General features: G+C 50.3%; 1 protein-coding gene, 1 non-coding gene and 1 pseudogene across 2 annotated transcripts; 2 read left to right on the top strand and 1 right to left on the bottom strand.

The window, feature by feature from the left end:
* Positions 1-1,695: 1,695 nt before the first annotated feature.
* LOC119283004 lies at positions 1,696-1,829 on the bottom strand. The gene has a single exon (XR_005138967.1). It is a non-coding gene; the product is annotated as a small nucleolar RNA Z247 (small nucleolar RNA).
* A 1,250-nt stretch (positions 1,830-3,079) lies between these two features.
* LOC119277018 (uncharacterized protein At4g28440-like) lies at positions 3,080-4,932 on the top strand. The gene is made up of 2 exons (XM_037558218.1): positions 3,080-3,459; positions 4,453-4,932. The coding sequence occupies exons 1-2, from the start codon at positions 3,228-3,230 to the stop codon at positions 4,638-4,640; spliced, it is 420 nt and encodes a 139-aa protein (XP_037414115.1). The 5' UTR covers positions 3,080-3,227; the 3' UTR covers positions 4,641-4,932.
* A 4,098-nt stretch (positions 4,933-9,030) lies between these two features.
* Positions 9,031-10,410, top strand: LOC119279643 (annotated as a pseudogene).
* The last annotated feature ends 7,622 nt before the right edge of the window (positions 10,411-18,032 follow it).

Below are 18,032 nucleotides of genomic sequence, written 5' to 3'. Positions count from 1 at the left end.
AATAATAACTTTATTATTGCCTCTAGGGCATATTTCCTTCAGTCTCCCACTTGCACTAGAGTCAATAATCTAGTTCACATCGCCATGTGATTTAACATCAATAGTTCACATCTGTATGTGATTAACACCCATAGTTCACATCGCCATGTGACCAACAACCAAAGGGTTTACTAGAGTCAATAATCTAGTTCACATTGCTATGTGATTAACACCCAAAGATTACTAAGGTGTGATCATGTTTTGCTTATGACAGAAGTTTAGTCAATGGGTCTGTCACATTCAGAGCCATATGTATTTTGGAAATATTCTATGTCTATAATGCTCTGCATAGATCTACTCCAGCTAATTGCTCCCACTTTCAATATGTATCCAGATTGAGACTTTTGAGTCATCTGGATCGGTGTAAAAGCTTGCATCGACGTAACTCTTTACGATGAACTCTTTATCACCCCCATCACCGAGAAACATTTCCTTAGTCCTCACTAAGGATAATTTTGACCGTTGTCCACTGATCTACTCTTGTACCCCCTTGCCAAACTCATGGCAAGGTACACAATAGGTTTGGTACACAACACAACATGCTTTATAGAACCTATGACTGTGGCATAGGGAATGACTCACATTCTCTTTCTATCTTCTGCCATGGTCGGATTTTGAGTCTTACTCAACTTTACACCTTGTAATACAGACAAAAAGTCCTTCTTTGACTGATCCATTTTGAACTCTTCCAAAAAACTTGTCAAGGTATTTACTCATTGAAAAATCTTATCAAGCGTCTTGATGTATCTCTATAGATCTTGATGCCCAATATGTAAGCAGCTTCACCGAGGTCTTTCTTTGAAAAACTCCTTTCAAACACTCCTTTATGCTTTCCAGAAAAATTCTACATCATTTCAAAAAATCTTATCAGGCGTCTGGATGTATCTCTATAGATCTTGATGCCCAATATGTAAGCAGCTTCACGGTAGAGCCCTCCAACGCATCTACCGTGATGAAGGAGTTCCCTCATTGCCCGATCCTTAATGAAAAAATAACGAGGGTGAGTTTCAAAAAAGACATTATTGTCGGTGGCTAAACGAGACATGGATGCAAGGTTCTTGTTAGCTTGTGGAACATGAAGCACATGAACTAGATCACATTTAAGTGTAGGGGAATTAATAGAACCTTGACCGATGTGACAAATATCCATACCTCCACCGTCGGCGATGTGAATCTGGTCGTTGCTGTGGTACCGCTCACAAAGGGCAAGCTACTCGAGTCATTGGTCACGTGGTCCGTGGCGCGAGAGTCAATGTACCAGACACCGTCGCCGCCCTGTTCACGCATGGCAGCAGCAACATGGCCGGCGCCGGGCATGTAGTCCTCGTCGTACCGATGCCAACAGTCGATAACCTCGTGGCCAGACTTTTTGCAAAGCGGGCAGTGAGGGAGACCACATGAAGGAGGACGACGACCGTTGTTGTTGTTGAAGCCGCCGCCGCCACTAGTGTTGTAGCCGCCCCCACCGTTGGAGCCAGAGCCCCCACCATTAGAGCCAGAGCCCCCACCAGAGAGAGCACCATCGCCCTGAGGGGCGCCGCGTCCGCGCCCACCATCGCGTTGCCCTTGGTGACCGCGCCCACGGCTGCGACCACGGGAGGCAGAGTTGACGGAGGATTGCCGAAGGTCGCCGCCATGGAGGAGGGTGAGGCGGGCATCAAACTGAGCAGTTGGTTGTAGAGCTCCTGGACGGTGATTGGCTCCACCCTGCCGGCGAGCGCAGAGACCAGCGGGTTGTACTCCATGTCCATGCCAGCGAGGATTTTGGAGACGATCTTCGGATCAGAGAGTGCCGCAGCCGAGCTTGCGACTTCATCAGTGAGGCTTTTGATCTTGCCAAGGTAGTCAGCCATGGACATATTACCTTTCTTGAGGCTGGTGAGCTCGATGCGAGTGTTGATCTCTTAGGCTTGGCTCTGAGCAGCGAACATGGCGTGGATGGAGAGCCACACCTCGGTCGGCGTCTGGAACGTGGCGACTTGTGCAAGAATCTCACGTGAAAAGGAACCCATCAAGTATCCTTGAAGTTGTTGCTGCTGTGCATACCAGAGGGATCTCGCAAAGTTGACGACTTGTTCTTCTTTACCGTCCTTGGTAATGGTGAGAGTGGCAGGCGGTGGCGGGCTCTTCTCGGCGAGGTGGTGCTCCATCTGTGCGCCTCTGATCTGAGGGAGCACGATGGCCTTCCAGAGCAGGAAGTTGCCCCTCGTAAGCTTCTCTTGTGATGGCGATCCGAGGGAGGTGGTGTTGGTGGAGGTGGAAGATGAGGTGGTGGTGAGCGCACCCATGGTGCTTGGCGTCATGGCAGCGGCGGCGGTGAACATGATATTGATCGCGGAGGTAGCTAGATGCAATCTCTTTCGATCTAATGAGGAAGAGGCTCCGTTACCATGTGAAACGATATAGGAAGCGTTGAACCCTTTGCCTCGGGCCGCGTGTATATATTGGGCAAAAGCCTTGACATACAAGTTACAAAGAAAGAGATCGAGAGATCGACCAGGAAGGTGATCGGGGAGAAGAAGAGATAGAGATGAGGTACATGATTTGAAACAGACTCCTAACCCTATACATCTCCTATACGGTTATTCTAACAACCACAAGCACCTCTTTCCTTATTAACTTCATGCCACATAAGCATCTATGTCTTGGGGTGCGTTATATTACTACCTAAGTTACTTTCATTATGGCTAGTCTTATGTAATGCTTGCTTATCATTTCGTGTGGGGCTGAGATGAACTTTTTAGGCAAGCGGTAGAGTACATTTTATATGTTTGAAGAAAACCAGACGAAACGCAAGCCAAACGTCTAGAGCAGGGATTTGTCACTGAAAGAAAAGAAATGCGGCTAGTACTAGCAGCGTAGCTGGTAGGCAATCACGGCAAGCAGGCTATATTCCGCACTGACGGGCTGCTGTGGCTTTTCAGTTTTCACCTTTTTGGAAAGGAGAAACGGATAAGCACCATTTGACTATCTTGCCACGCTATTCGCCCTTCCACCTCGTAATGGTTAGTAACGCCTAATTTAACGACTCCTCCGCATCATTAGTGGCCTCCTCGATCGCAGGCTGAGACTCGCGCAACCTTCCCATCCCATATTAAACTCGCCCCCACCCCATCTAGGGTTTGGCCCTGCCAAGAGACCCGCGACCCCCTTAATCCTTCTCCCAACCCTTATCTGTATCCCTCTCCATGGCCACGGCGGCGGCGGCGAAGCGGAAGCCGGTGTTCGTCAAGGTGGATCAGCTCAAGCCCGTCACCAGCGGCCACACGCTCGTCGCCAAGGTGCTCAGCTCCAAGACCGTCCTCCAGAAGGCCCGCGCCGCTGGCGGCCCCGGCCCAGCCGCCAAGCCCACCAGGATCGCCGAGTGCCTCATCGGCGACGAGACCGGCTGCGTCCTCTTCACCGCCCGCAACGACCAGGGTACGATCTGTTCTCCTGCTTCTCTGTCGTAATCTGCCCTCTTTTTTTGGCGTCATGCGCGAGTACTCGTGACCGATAGACACATTGACTTGACTTGAGATTCTCGCGCTCTGCGTACATCTTGGATTGGCACATGAAAGTACCGTATACTATGTTTTTTTATCTGTTACTTATCACGGAGGTCCGTGTATGCGGCAGAACACATTTATGTTGTATTATGCTCCTAGAATCGGATTGTGAAAAACTGAAGATATAAAACAAATCCAAAATACATCCCAAGTGGCAAGTGAACTGGAAAGTGTGTTTAATCCATCATGCAGTATAGTACTCCCTCTGTAAAGAAATATAAGAGCGTTTAGACACTTACTCGGGGAGTAAGTGTTTTTTGTGTGTGTATATTTGTGGAAGTGCGTATGAAACAGAAATGCCCTGGTTGCCTGTTTTTTTTTTTGTTAAATTCTACTAAGTACTAGGAATATCTATCTTATTGAAAGCTCTCTGTGCACTGAAAATGGAGCTCTTCCCTAAGTTCACCCGGGCTCATTTACCAATCAATTGTTATACAGGTTTATTAGCTTGATACAGAGGCTTTAAGGCACACCTGGTCAAGTCGATTGGTAGATTGTTGTTACATTATATGGTTAGACAGATCATGGTTCAAAAGAGTGTAAAATTGATTCACACTATGCTTTGATCATATTAATTTTGTATTATGTGCATCATGTTTTCCCGCTTATTTTATTGTTACTTATGGCAATAAGCATTAATGCATTATGCATAATTAAATGATCATATGACAAATCTACTTTGTATGCTTAGGAACAGGAAATTAAATCTGTACATAATATATTCCTTTTATGCTTTACTGAAATTTGTTGATCCTCGACTCATGTGCTCGAGCACAAATGCTCTATCATAAATGCATGATTACATGACTGGTTTGATAAACATTGGTTCACTTTGGCGATATAACAAGCATATACCTTTTCACAGTTGATGTTTTGAAGCCTGGCAACACTGTCATTATCCGCAATGCAAAGATTGATATGTTCAAAGGTTCAATGAGGCTTGCTGTTGACAAATGGGGCCGTGTTGAAGTAACTGAACCAGCAAGCTTCGGTGTAAAGGAGGACAACAATCTTTCACTTGTGGAGTATGAACTTGTCAATGTTGAAGAGTGAAAATCACATCGATCTTAATCAGAAGAAGTGCTTTCCCAAGCCTGTTGGTCAAATCTACTTGTTGAGTTGTCTAGAATGTGAAAGATGGATCTTCTGAGTTCATATTGGAATTGTTCACTCGAACTACCGCAAGTTCCTTCTTATCAAGCATTTCTATCTATGAGTGATTGTTAGTTGCTGCAGCAGTTGTGTTTCTGAGAACAAATGTGATGTGCTGAGCAGTAATATACAATTTGATCTCCTAAATGGATTATGCACCTTTCAGCTTGCAATTTTTATTTTATTTTAAACACTGATGATATTAACATTTTGTTCTTGTGATGATCAACACACTGATGTTGGATAGTGGCTTGATACTACCCACAAAAGGAGGATTGTTGAGTTATGATTGGGTGATGGAAAGAACCATATTTATATTCTCAACAGAAAATAATTATTTGAATTTGAAACAACATGTTTTCTACGAACTATCAAAGCGCATGTGGCTTGCATCGCTCACAAACTTGAAAACTCCCTACTTATGGTATATATAACTAAAAATATATTAGTAGCTTTGACCCAAAATTCATTCCTCTTATTTGTTTGGATGAGGCGGGGGGAGGCATGGGTTTGTTGCAAATGAGTGGCGGACAGGTGGGTCTTTATGCAAATATACCGCATCTTACTTCACATCACATGCATTAGATGGAGATCGAATGGTCAAAAGTGTCCCATGGCACACCATCATCACCAAGGGCGCGCTTGGTAGTCTGCATCATTTTTTATGCATTTGCATATGTGATTGAGGTCGGGCCTTGCTTAGGGCCAGTTCTTTTGGGATGCTTAAAAATTAAGCTGCCTCTTTCCAGTTTAAGAAATAAACCTCCCTCTAAGTTTGTTGAGACTTCTATATTACTTATCCCATAATTAGTTTAGAAGAACAAGAGATGCGGCTTATGAAAAAAGTTAGGGAGGGGAAGCTTTTTTTAAGCTCCCAAAAGAACTAGCCCTTAGTGCTAAAATCCATGTTTTGCACATATTTTGTTTGCCTGCATCGTCCCTAGGCCGAGTAGAATCGCATGCATGGTGTCAGGCTGTTTTAGGAAGATGCAGAGTGTGGGTGTTTGATTACATGCAACAAATTTGTTCTGATAATCTATTGTTGGAGTGACGAGGTTAAAGTACACAAATAGGCACAACGTAGACAAACATGCATAGCATATAACCGTAAACCGGTATCCTAAACACATGCTCATATGTAGTTAAATGACAAACAGTTTCAACGAAGTCTTAAACATCCTATGCAAAAACCTTAAAGGTGCCTAGAGATTCATGGCAAAGGCCCCCTCGTGCCTCTTGCGCTTGGCCACCACCTCGACGTTGTCGTCTTTGAAGACGATCATCTTCAGGGTGACGGGAGTCACCACCTTGAAGGCGACGAGGTACCCAATCCTGACCTTGTGAGCAACGGTGAGGGAGGACACCCTTATCAATGGTGAACGTGTCGGTGATTGTCCAGATCGTCACACTCCAGGCGCAACCGATGTTTGTCCTCAGCACGAATTCCTTTGGGGCGGTGGTTAAGTGCTTGGTGAACTCGGCTGGCATCGGCAGGCACTTCAGCTTGGGTGCAAGGATGACCTTGCAGAAGTGGCTTGGGCCGACGTCCTTATGGAAATGGTTGTAGTTCTTCGGCTTATTGGGGGCGATGCCGAGGTCCACCACCGCCTTGCCCTTCTTGCCGGCCACAACTACCTCTCCCTTTGAGGAGTTCCTCGAAGCAACCTGATCGATCTGCATCGAACATATGAACAAGAGGTATAAATAAAGGGACAAAATGCAATGCACATATGAACAGGAGGTATGACACAACCAAAGCCTCTATATTTAGTGGACATACTGTTGTGGGCGATAGACGAGCCCGAGTCGGCTGATCCAGGTCAGAGAGTTAGATGGTGGATGCTGGCAATGCTGAAGCAATGGAAATGAGGATGCTGACAATGCTGAGTAAGTGGTGGAGATGGTGAATCTATTGCTTGTTTGGTTGGATTTGAATGAATGTAAGCTCCATTTAACCCCCCCCCCCCTAGTGAAATCCTACTCAATCCCGTTTGAACGTCTGAAATCTCTAATCAGATATGCCTAAATTAAGTCCCACATTGAAGTTGAGAGGTAGATTTGATGCCTAAATCAAGTATGCAAAAGCGTATATTGAATGCGGGCATGGTATAAATCTATGCCACTCGGGTCAAAAGGGCTTACCACCATTGACGAATGCCTGCCGGTGCAGTTATGAATCCGGTGCTCGACGTCCAAATCTTCGCTCCGTTGCTAGCCGTCTAGATCTTGTGCTTGATGCCACTGGTGTGAGGGTGGAAAGTGGGGAGAGTGAGCGGTGATAGAAGGGTGATGCGAGTTATCACGACGCTTCGGGAAACAACTTGTCGTCTCGCTCGTGCAACCGCCTACTCTCACGTGCTTCGAGTTGCATCGCTCGGGTTTGGCTATCGAGAAACGTCTGATTCGAGCGTTTCTCTAGAACCAGGCTCAAAGGTGCTTTAAGGTTCATGTGTGTCAAGATTCCGGTGCAACTCAGATAGCCGAACGGACCAAAACTACATCCAGCGGGCTTGGCTGACCCTAATGCACGTCCCAATTAAGTCTTTTATAGGACTATGTATAGATACTATACAATGAGTACTCCATCTGTAAAGAAATACTGTCTAAAGCAAGTGTCCGTGCTATTTTTACCCCTAAATTGTATATCAGTACAGATGAATTTCCTTTCTCATAATTGCTAACAGATTAATTTTCCGAAATATAGATTACCATTTTAATGTGCTACACATTCATGCGTGGTTTCATTTTCACATGAGCACAAAAACTATTTATCTTTTCATGAGAACAAAATTATTCGTTTATTTATTTTAATTTGTGTAATTGTCTAGATTAGCCTCACCTAATAACTTATCAGGTGGAGTTCACAGGCTTGTTTGTCGACTGAGAGCTAAGAAATTCTTCAGCTGAGTGTGATAGACACTTGGTAATTCCTCCCATTAAAAAAATACTCTAGTTGATCACCTTAGGCTATATGGTTGGGCGTGATTTATCTACGGGCGGACATGGCAAAATGAAGGCGAAAGCTGGACAAAGTAACAAAAAAAAAAAATCTCCGCAATACAATCTTACTTTGGTCTTGGTGGACCATAGTCTCACACACAAATTAGCACGAGTGAGCCTCTCCTTTCCTCTCCCCTCTCCCCTACCCGCGCCGCAGGCCGCTTCGGCCGCGGCGGCCACCAAATCCCGGCCATTATGGCGGCCAGCTGCGCCTCCCGCTTCCCCGCGCAGGCCCGTCGGAGCCCCCCCTCGCCCGCTGGAGCCGCGCTTCGATCCGGTGGCCATTCCCAGCTCTCCTCCCCTCGGTCCGTGGCCTCGACGACTGCTGCGTCGGATCCGGCCATGACGCCGCGTATCTTGCAGCGCGGCGAGTCTTCAAGGGCCGGGGCGCGGCTCGGACCGTCGGATCTGGGGGCCTCTCCTTTTGGGGGCCAGGCGCGCCTTAAGTCCGTGGTCGTTCTTCCCTCCTCACCGGCCATTCTTTCCTCTTCGAGCCAGGCAAGCCCGATGGGGGGGGGGATGGACGGTGGTCAGGTCCCGGAAGATGGGGATGGCAGGCCCCCGCCCGGTGGATCGAGGCGGGCAAGCTCCGATCCAGCGCTCGGACTGCCACAGATCCTTCAATGCGGATGCGAGGAAGGAGGCTTTCTTAAGTAAGTTCAAAGGTAAATGTTTCCGTTGCCTCAGCAAGCGCCATCGCCGTATAGATTGCCGGGATCCCCTCCGCTGCATCATTTGCAAGCGCGCAGGCCACTTTGGCAAGGAGTGCCCTCAAAACCCAAGAAACGGCGGCCTGGGAGGGGCTGCCCGTGCTCGCCTAGTCTTCCCATCTGCGTCAAACGCTCCGGTCCACGGCCGCGTCGTCTTCCCGCCCGCGCCTCCCCCCGTCCCCATGGCAAGCCTCGCCCTCTGTGACCCGACCAGGAGGCCGCGGGAGAGCAGCAAGATCATCATGGCTTCCCCGGCGTTGGAGATCGAGGAGCATGTGTTGCGCCAGCACGAGGTCACCCTCACCGCCGCGGATCGCTCGCACTCCACCACCCCCTCCGCGGTGGGCAGGGTCATCCTCGAGCAGCTCTCCACCCCTCCGCACCTGCTTCGCGTCACCGCCCACCAGCCAGAAGCTTTTCTAGTCCATTTCGACCTCCCCGCGCACCGGGACAACGCCGTGCGCCGTGGCGTCATCAAGGTGGAGGGGTGCAAGTACTTCATCAGGGCTTGGAATGAAGACGACCACGCCACGCTCCTCAAGTTTCACCACCACATTCGCGTCGTTGTGGAGGATCTGCCCATGCAGTTCTGGTCGCTGCTTGGCGCGGAGGAGGCCCTCGGCGACATCGGCCGCGTCGACCGGCTGGACTCGCGCACCATGGAGAGAGGGCACACCAAGACTTTCACGTTCTGGCTCTGGGTGTGGGATGTTGCCCACATCCCCACCAAGCGCGCGCTCTGGGTGCTCAAGTGGGGCGCGGGCCGGGTGGACGAGATCGTCGGCCTCGCCCCCGCTGATCGCCGCATCCCCCCGCCGCCGGGCGTTCGGCGCTACGATCTCCTGATCCACGTCGACCTGCTGGAGGACTGGACCCCCCTCTCGCCGCGCTCTTCGCACTCCGGCCAGAGCGGGCATCCCTCCTCGGACGAAGACGACGACCGCCCCCTCTTGCTCTACAAGCCTGGCACCTGGGTGGCGCACGTCGAAGATGGGCAAGGCAAGGCTCGCAGCCGGGCACCGTGCGTCGGGGCTGCGGCCTGTGGCCCTGTGCTCGGTGGTGGTGCCCGTGACCGCGACGAGGACTATGGAAGCGGCGGCGCTGGGGCCAACCGCTCCTGGAGGGACCGCCTACTGGGACGCGGCTTCCACGCTAGGAGCTGCGACGAGGATGTCGTCAGGGAGGCGCATCGGCGCCGCAGTAGGTCTCTGGCCGGGCGTCGCCACGGGGCGGACCGGCGTGGCCGTCAAGCGGGCATCAAGGTCGCAGGTGCTCAAGTTCTGCGCGCAATGCCGCCGCTCCCCCTCCGCTCAGCTCCCCCTCCTCCTCCTGCGGCAGAGTCGGATCCGGTGGCCTAGTTCTTCTCCTTCTCCGACAACAGGCGCGCCCAGTCTCCACCCCCGCGCACAGACTGCATGCAGTTGGAGCTGGAGAGCACCATGCAGGAAGCTCTGGTCACCCCGCTGGCTTTTGAAGATGGTGGCCTGCTGCCCTGCATCGCCTCCCCTGCAGCGGTGACGGTGGGCTTCCAGATGGACGCGGTCACCCCCCAGGTGGGCGCCATGCGCATCGACAGCAGAGCGCATGTTAAGGAGCTGTTCGCCGCGGTGCCACCCCCGATCATCTCCAGCCAGCCTCCTCGCCCTCGCCACTCCGCCCCGCCCAAGTCTAGGGCCATCTCCGCCCCATCTCACCGCAGCGCTCGGCAGGCGGCTGCGGGCATCTCCACCCCCATGGCGCAAAGGGCGGTGCTGCGCCTCGTTCAGGAGCTGGGAGAGCTCGACCCGAAGGACAAGATGACTGAAAAAGCTGCAGCACAGATCATGATGCGTTTCCAGGAGCCTCTATCCGACGGCGACATTGCTGCGATCGCTAAGCTCACGAGGCTCGATCAGGGTGCCCTCAAGATCGCTGCGGGCATGGCAGGAATCGCCGAAGCAGAGGAGAGCATGCAAGGCTGATCATGTTGGTAGTTTTAGTAGTAGCTAGTCTACGCCAGCGGCTGGTCTTAAACCAGTTCGAGTTAGGTTTAGTTTCTATGATTAGTTCTTCGATGTTGTGGACGGCTCGACGATGACGAGCTTTTGGGACTACTGGTGGCCGTCGTCGCCCTGGTTTCGTTGTATGGTGTCTCTTCTTAGTAGATGGTTCAGTTCACGGAGCAACTTCAGGTTTTTTGATGGATGGCGACAATCTAACCTTCATGACCTAGAATGTTAGAGGTTTGAACTGCCCGGCAAAACGCATGATCGTCAGCGACGTAGCCTCCTCCCATAGGGTAGCAGTGCTCTGTTTACAGGAAACTAAGATCGACGCTTGGACGACAGCAGTAGCTAGTGAGATAGGAGGTAGCAGATTGCAGGGGTGTGTGGTGCTGCCAGCGATCGGGACAAGAGGGGGCGCTGCGATTTTTTGGGATAAGGATGTAGTCGACGTAGTTTCGCACTACCTGGGTAGATTCTCCATCACGGCTAGGGTACACGAAAGGAGCTCAGGGAAAGACTTTTGGATGACCACGGTCTACGGCCCAATTGAGGATGCACAAAAAGAAAACTTCTTATCGGAGATAGCCGCTGCCGCCCCTCCCGCAGGTGAGCCGTGGATGATCAACGGCGATTTCAACATGATATATCAAGTGCGAGACAAGAGCAACTCAAACATAAACAGGAGGATGATCGGGAAGTTTCGTCGGGCCATGGATTTAGCACGACTCAAGGAAACCAAGTGCAAAATCCGGCGTTTTACTTGGAGCAATGAAAGATATAGGCCTACCATGTGTAGCATCGACAAGGTTTTCAGCAACGCGCGCTGGGAAGAATCGCACACGAACCACATGCTGGTCGCTGCATCAACTTCCTTCTCAGATCACTGCCCGCTGGTTCTAGCTGCTGCGGATGCACCTCCTCGTAGCGCTAGGTTCAGATTTGAAAGCTTTTGGCCTCGCTTCCCTCATTTCTTCCAAACGGTCACTAGAGCCTAGCAGAGACCGGTTCAGCATGACTGCCCTTTCGTCAGAATCAAGAAGAATCTTGACAGAATAGCGACCGACCTGAGGATATGGAGCAAGGCACTTTTGGCAAAGGAAAGATGCAGCTGCACATTGCAAATGAAGTCATTCGGTTGTTTGATGTGGCGCAGGAAAGCAGAGAGCTCACGCCTGCTGAATTGCATCTGAGAAAGCAGCTCAAGATGAAAGTGCTCGGATTAGCAGCCATTGAGAGGGAAAGAACAAGGCAAGTGAGGGAGTCCTGGACTAGGGGGTGTTCGGATAGCCGAACTATCATCATCGGCCGGACTCCAAGACTATGAAGATACAAGATTGAAGACTTCGTCCCGTGTCCGGATGGGACTTTCCTTGGCGTGGAAGGCAAGCTTGGCGATACGGATATGTAGATCTCCTACCATTGTAACCGACTCTGTGTAACCCTAGCCCTCTCCGGTGTCTATATAAACCGGATGGTTTTAGTCCATAGGACGAACAACAATCATACCATAGGCTAGCTTCTAGGGTTTAGCCTCCTTGATCTCGTGGTAGATCTACTCTTGTAATACCCACATCATCAATATCAATCAAGCAGGACGTAGGGTTTTACCTCCATCAAGAGGGCCTGAACCTGGGTAAAACATCGTGTCCCTTGTCTCCTGTTACCATCCGCCTAGACGCACAGTTCGGGACCCCCTACCCGAGATCCGCCGGTTTTGACACCGACATTGGTGCTTTCATTGAGAGTTCCTCTGTGCCGTCGCAATCAGGAGGGATGCCTTTTCCCGTCTTTAAAGACGGCGTCGTCACCAAGGGAGCTTTGGCCACCGGCCAAACTATCCGGCTAGGTGGTTTTCTTATGACCGCCTGTTCGGCCACCGCTCCGACAATGACCTCTCAGGTCATCAAAAGCGATCTTCACGTCAACTCGGAATTCACCGAGCAGCTAGATCCGATGGAGCTCTCCTTCGTAAATGAGCTCTTGGTTCGCATCGCCGCCCTGGGAGTCGCTACAGACTATGATCAGATTGGGCTTAAAACCGATCTGAGAGAAATTAACTCTCCCCAGGCTACCCACCACGTTGTTGTGGTAGAGGAACAACGCGACGACTCTTCTTCTATGTTAAAGACCAGTTATGTCCGGATTCCCGATCCCTCCATGCCGGATTCCCGCGGAGGGACGGACATCAATCAAGTACTGAACCTAAAGTCAGGCATCGGATCAGATTTGTTGGATAACATCCAGCAATCCAAGCTTCCAAATCCGGAAACTTATCGGCCTTTGAGCCTCAGATTGGGCGGGGTTCCGAATTTAATTCCGCCCGCCCACCCAAACATAAGCAATCTATCTCAAATACGGCAAGAGCCCGATGAAACAGTACATCATTACTGGGCCAGATTCCTCCTGGTTATGGACATGATAAAGGACTGCCGTGAGGAAAGCGCAATCTCAATTTTCTGCAACAATTGCACGGACAAGGGAATCATGAACGCCATAAGTCGTCGCGAAGTTACACGCTTCGCCGACCTGGCGACCATAGTACAAAAATACTGTGCGATGGAGAGTGCCTGGAAAACCGAAACCAGGTTTTGGGACAATCCGGCCATGAACATAACCCTAGTTCTAAATAAAAGGGTGCGTCATACTCAAGCACCTGGGTCAAAAACCAAAAAGAAAAAACCCCCTAAAGGGCACGGAACCGTACTGGAGGGATGGATCAACGGACCCTGTAAAATCCATAGTCAAGAGGGCGCCACTCCAACACATAGCCTTCGAGCATGTTAGATACTACGGCAGGTGGCCAAAAGTGGCGAAGGTTTTCTAGCCCCGAGTAACCAGCCCAACAGTACCAGTACAGTATTAACGGTCTTCGAGACTTTCGCATCAAATAATATGCAGAAACGAACAATCCGCAGCCTCGCCGAAGTCTACCAAGTAGCAACAACAAATCCATGGAGCGACACGGCTATCACCTTCAATGCCAGCGACGAACCTAAATTCCGAGCAGCCCGAGCACCAGCCGTATTGGTCCTCAGTCCGATAGTGGACGACTTTTGTCTTACCAAGGTACTCATGGATGGCGGCAGCGGATTAAACCTCATCTACGAGGAAACCCTCCAAAAAATGGAAATAGACTGGAGCCGCATTGAGCGAAGCAGCACAACCTTTAGAGGAATAATCCCTAGTCGGGAAGTACGCTGCACAGGAAAAATCACACTAGATGTAGTGTTCGGCTCACCGGACAATTACAGGTCCGAGGAGGTCATGTTCCAAGTGGCCCCGTTCGGCAGCGGATATCACGCCTTATTAGGGCGAGAGGCATTGACAATTTTCCAAGCTATACCCCATTACGGGTACATGAAGCTTAAAATGCCCGGGCCCAATGGAATCATCACTCTTGTCAGTGATCCAGATATAGCACTCCGCGCTGAAAATAAGACAACCACACTAGCCCTAGAGTCACTATCCGAAGCCCTAGCGGCAGAGGAACTAACTGCGCTGCGCTCCACGGTGAATAGGGACGATGTGATACTCGATAAGAGATCTAAGTCCACTTCTTTTAAACCAGCAGACGAAATAGTCAAATTTCAGGTCCATCCAACGGACCCCACAAAGACGGCCTCCATTGGGGCACAATTAAACCCTGATGTAGAAGCCGCACTACGAGAATTCCTTCGGGAAAATTGGGACATTTTTGCCTGGCACCCTTCAGATATGCCAGGAATCCCACGCAGGCTGGCAGAACACGGCCTAAATATCCTAAAAGGATTCAAGCCAGTCAAACAGGCTCTTCGGCGATTTTCCGAACCCAAAAGACAGGCAATGGGAGAGGAGCTAGCCAAACTCTTAGAAGCCGGATTCATCAGAGATATAAAACATCCGGACTGGCTAGGAAACCTGGTAATGGTACCAAAAAAGGACAAATCCTGGCGCCTTTGTGTCGATTTCAAAGACCTTAACAAGGCCTGTCCAAAGGATCCTTTCCCCCTCCCCCGCATCGACCAAATCATCGATGCTACCGCCGGGCACGATTCATTGTGCTTCCTCAACGCATACTCCGGATACCATCAAATCAAGATGGCAGAAACAGACCAGGCCGCAACGGCATTCATTACTCCATACGGACCATTCTGCTTCAACACAATGCCCTTCGGACTCAAAAACGCCGGCGCAACATATCAGCGCATGATTCAGACATGTCTGGCTACCCAGATAGGCAAAATAGTGGAGGCATACGTAGACGATGTGGTCGTTAAGACCAAACACGTCGAAACTCTAGTAGACGATTTGAGGCTTACATTCGACAACCTCCGAGCATACGACATTAAGCTCAACCTAGAAAAATGTGTTTTCGGCATACCAGCCGAAAAGCTCTTGGGCTTCATTGTATCCGGTAGAGGAATTGAAGCAAACCCAGCCAAGATCCGAGCTCTGTCACAATTGGATATCCCAAAAGACCTCAAACAAATACAAAAACTAACTGGATGTGTGGCGGCTCTAAGCCGCTTCATCTCCCGTTTGGGAGAAAAGGCATTGCCCCTCTATCGCCTCCTCTGGCACACCGAACACTTCGAATGGACGGATGCTGCCACGGCCAGACTCGAAGAAATTAAGGCCATATTGGCAACAAATCCGGTCCTGGCCGCGCCCAACCTGGGCGAACCGATGTCATTATATATCGCGGCAACACATCAAGTTGTCAGCGCGGTACTCGTCGTCGAACGAGAAACAGAAGGGCACAAATTCCCTCCTCAAAAATTATAAACAACCGCGACGCGACGGGCAGGATTGCAAAATGGGCCATTGAGCTCTTACCATTTGACATAACCTACAAACCACGGCGAGCTATAAAGTCGTAAGTTTTGGCTGACTTCATCACCGAATGGACCGAAGCCGAACTCCCTAAAGAGTACGGCGCATACTCCAATTGGATGATGCATTTCGACGGCTCCAAAATGTTGGCCGGCTTGGGGGCTGGCATCGTCTTGACGTCCCCAACTGGAGACACAGTCCAATACGTACTTCAAATAGTGTACACGGACTCCAACAACGCAGCCGAATACGAGGCTCTTCTACATGGTCTCTGGATGGCAATCTCCATGGGTATTCAACGCCTAGAGGTGCGCGGGGATTCAAACCTCGCAATATCCCAAGTAAATGGAGACTTTGACGCCAAGGATCTGAAAATGGCAGCCTACCATAACGCCATCCTAAAAATGCCAGCTCGGTTCGAAGGAGTCGAATTCCACCATGTAGCCCGGGATAATAACCAGGCAGCAGGCGTGTTGGCACGCATCAGCGCAAAACGCGACGCCGTCCCTCCAAACATCTTCCTGGAGCGGCTCTTTAAGCCATCCGTATTATGGGAAGAGGAGTCCGGAAATAACAACCCGGAACCAACTGCACTACCCAACACGGAACATTCTGACACAATCGGTGGCTCAGCCAATGAAATAACACCTTCAGCCCACGAAATAATGGCAGTAATTGCCCCATGGACGGAACCATTCCTAGCCTACTTAATTAGGTAGGAACTTCCCGAAGACCAAAATGAGGCCCGCTGCATAGTTCGGCGATCTAAAGCCTACAAGGTCCATGAGGGAGAACTTTATAAGAAAAGCACAACCGGAGTCCTTCAAAGGTGTATCTCCAAAGAGGAAGGGCGAAATCTCCTGGCTGAAATCCACGCCGGACTCGGCGGGCACCACGCCGCAGCCCGGGCCCTTGTAGGCAAGGCCTTCCGTATAGGATTTTATTGGCCGACAGCCCGGGCAGATGCTCAGGACTTAGTCCAACGATGCGTCGGTTGCCTGCTCTTTGCTAATCAAAGCCACATGCCACCCACCACCCTCAAAACTATACCCATCACTTAGCCGTTCGCGGTCTGGGGGCTTGACATGGTTGGACGCCTTAAAGGGGGAACCCACAAGCAAAAATACTTATTGGTCATGGTGGACAAATTCACCAAATGGATAGAGGCCAAGCCAGTTAAAACGGCAGAATTCAGACCCGTGATAGACTTCATATCCGGGGTAGTACACCGTTTTGGCGCCCCCACAGCATCATCACTGATAACAACACGAATTTCACGGCCGACGAAGTTAAACTCTAGTGCAAAAACATGGGCATCAAGCTCGACTACGCTTCAGTCTATCACCCTCAAACTAACGGTCAAGTCAAACGAGCAAATGGTCTAATCATGAGCGGCATTAAACCCAGATTAGTGCGGTCCCTCACGGAATCTAACATGCACTGGGTAGAGGAGCTCAACTCCGTACTCTGGGGGCTGCGGACCATGCAAAACCACACTACCGGATTCACACCATTCTTTACGATATACGGTGCAGAGGCAGTTTTGCCCTGCGATATAATTCATGACTCACCTCGCGTGCGCATGTACGAAGAAAGAGAAGCCGAGTTGGATCGGCAGGACAGTTTGGACGCCTTAGAGGAGGAGCGCGACGTGGAAAAATCCCGTTCCGCATTCTATCAGCAGCAGGCTCAAAGATATCAAAGCAGAGAAGTACGGGCCAAAACTTACAATGTTGGCGAGCTAGTTCTACGCCTGCCGGACAAGAAAAATGACAAACTTAAGCCCAAATGGGAAGGTCCCTTCATCATTGACCAAGTCCTTACCGGCGGTGCATACCATCTACGCAACACATCTGACAACCGACTCGAGCCGAACCCATGGAACGCAGCCCGTCTCCGAAGATTCTACGCCTAGCGCCAGACTCAGAGTTCGTCTCCTTCCTCCGTCCACCTTTCATATTTTTTTCGCTGTCTTTTGTTTCCCTCCTCTTTCCTCCCTCTTTCAGTAAAAGCCTTTGAGGGCTGATCTGTGCATTGTTCACACACACTTGATGTGCTACTCGCACTCGTTATACCTGGGGGCTTCTTCAACAGAAGCTTATTTATAGGGGCGTCATGCCCAACACATGTGTTATACTTCCGCATGTACCTTTTACTCACCATTATATGCATCGATATGACTTAAGTTTTGGCCAAGCTGGGTTGCCTGGCTCCTGTGCTTACCCCTACGTTCCCGATTGTTCGGCAAGGAGGTAAAGGGAGCACCTCTGCGATTGTTACTGCCGGGTCACCCGGATGTGTACCTCAGACTGGGTGAAGCCGAAAGCTAGCGTTCTTAAGGGAATATTCGGTCGGTGACTTGAAAGATGATTTATTACTTATTTATTTATCTGCCCCCAGATGCTTTTTCTGCTCTTTTCGCAGTCCGGACATGCACTTTAGGGCATGCCTCCCAGGGAAAGGAACCCCTAACAGAACTATTCTCCCTGGAAGATGTTTCTTACTAACCATGTAATATAACATAGCTAGTTGGGCACTTGTCTGATAAAGCACTTATGACCCCTACGCCTGGTCTCCATGCATGCCCCGGTTTTTTGTATAACCGTGAGGGTATTCGGACACACTCCGGACTGTTGGGGTCCCGAGGTTGAAGCGAAAAGGTCCACAAAGACAAACGATCCACAATCCGGCTAGAAGGCATTTTACATGTGTCAGAACCCCGACTCGATGTCACATCTATCTAGCCGGTAACACCTCATATCACTTTGCGGCCTCACGCACGGTAT

Source organism: Triticum dicoccoides, chromosome 3B, assembly GCF_002162155.2.
Source record: "Triticum dicoccoides isolate Atlit2015 ecotype Zavitan chromosome 3B, WEW_v2.0, whole genome shotgun sequence".
Lineage (NCBI taxonomy): Eukaryota > Viridiplantae > Streptophyta > Magnoliopsida > Poales > Poaceae > Triticum > Triticum dicoccoides.
Note: the sequence above shows the minus strand (reverse complement) of the source record. Positions and strands in the feature narration are given on the sequence as shown.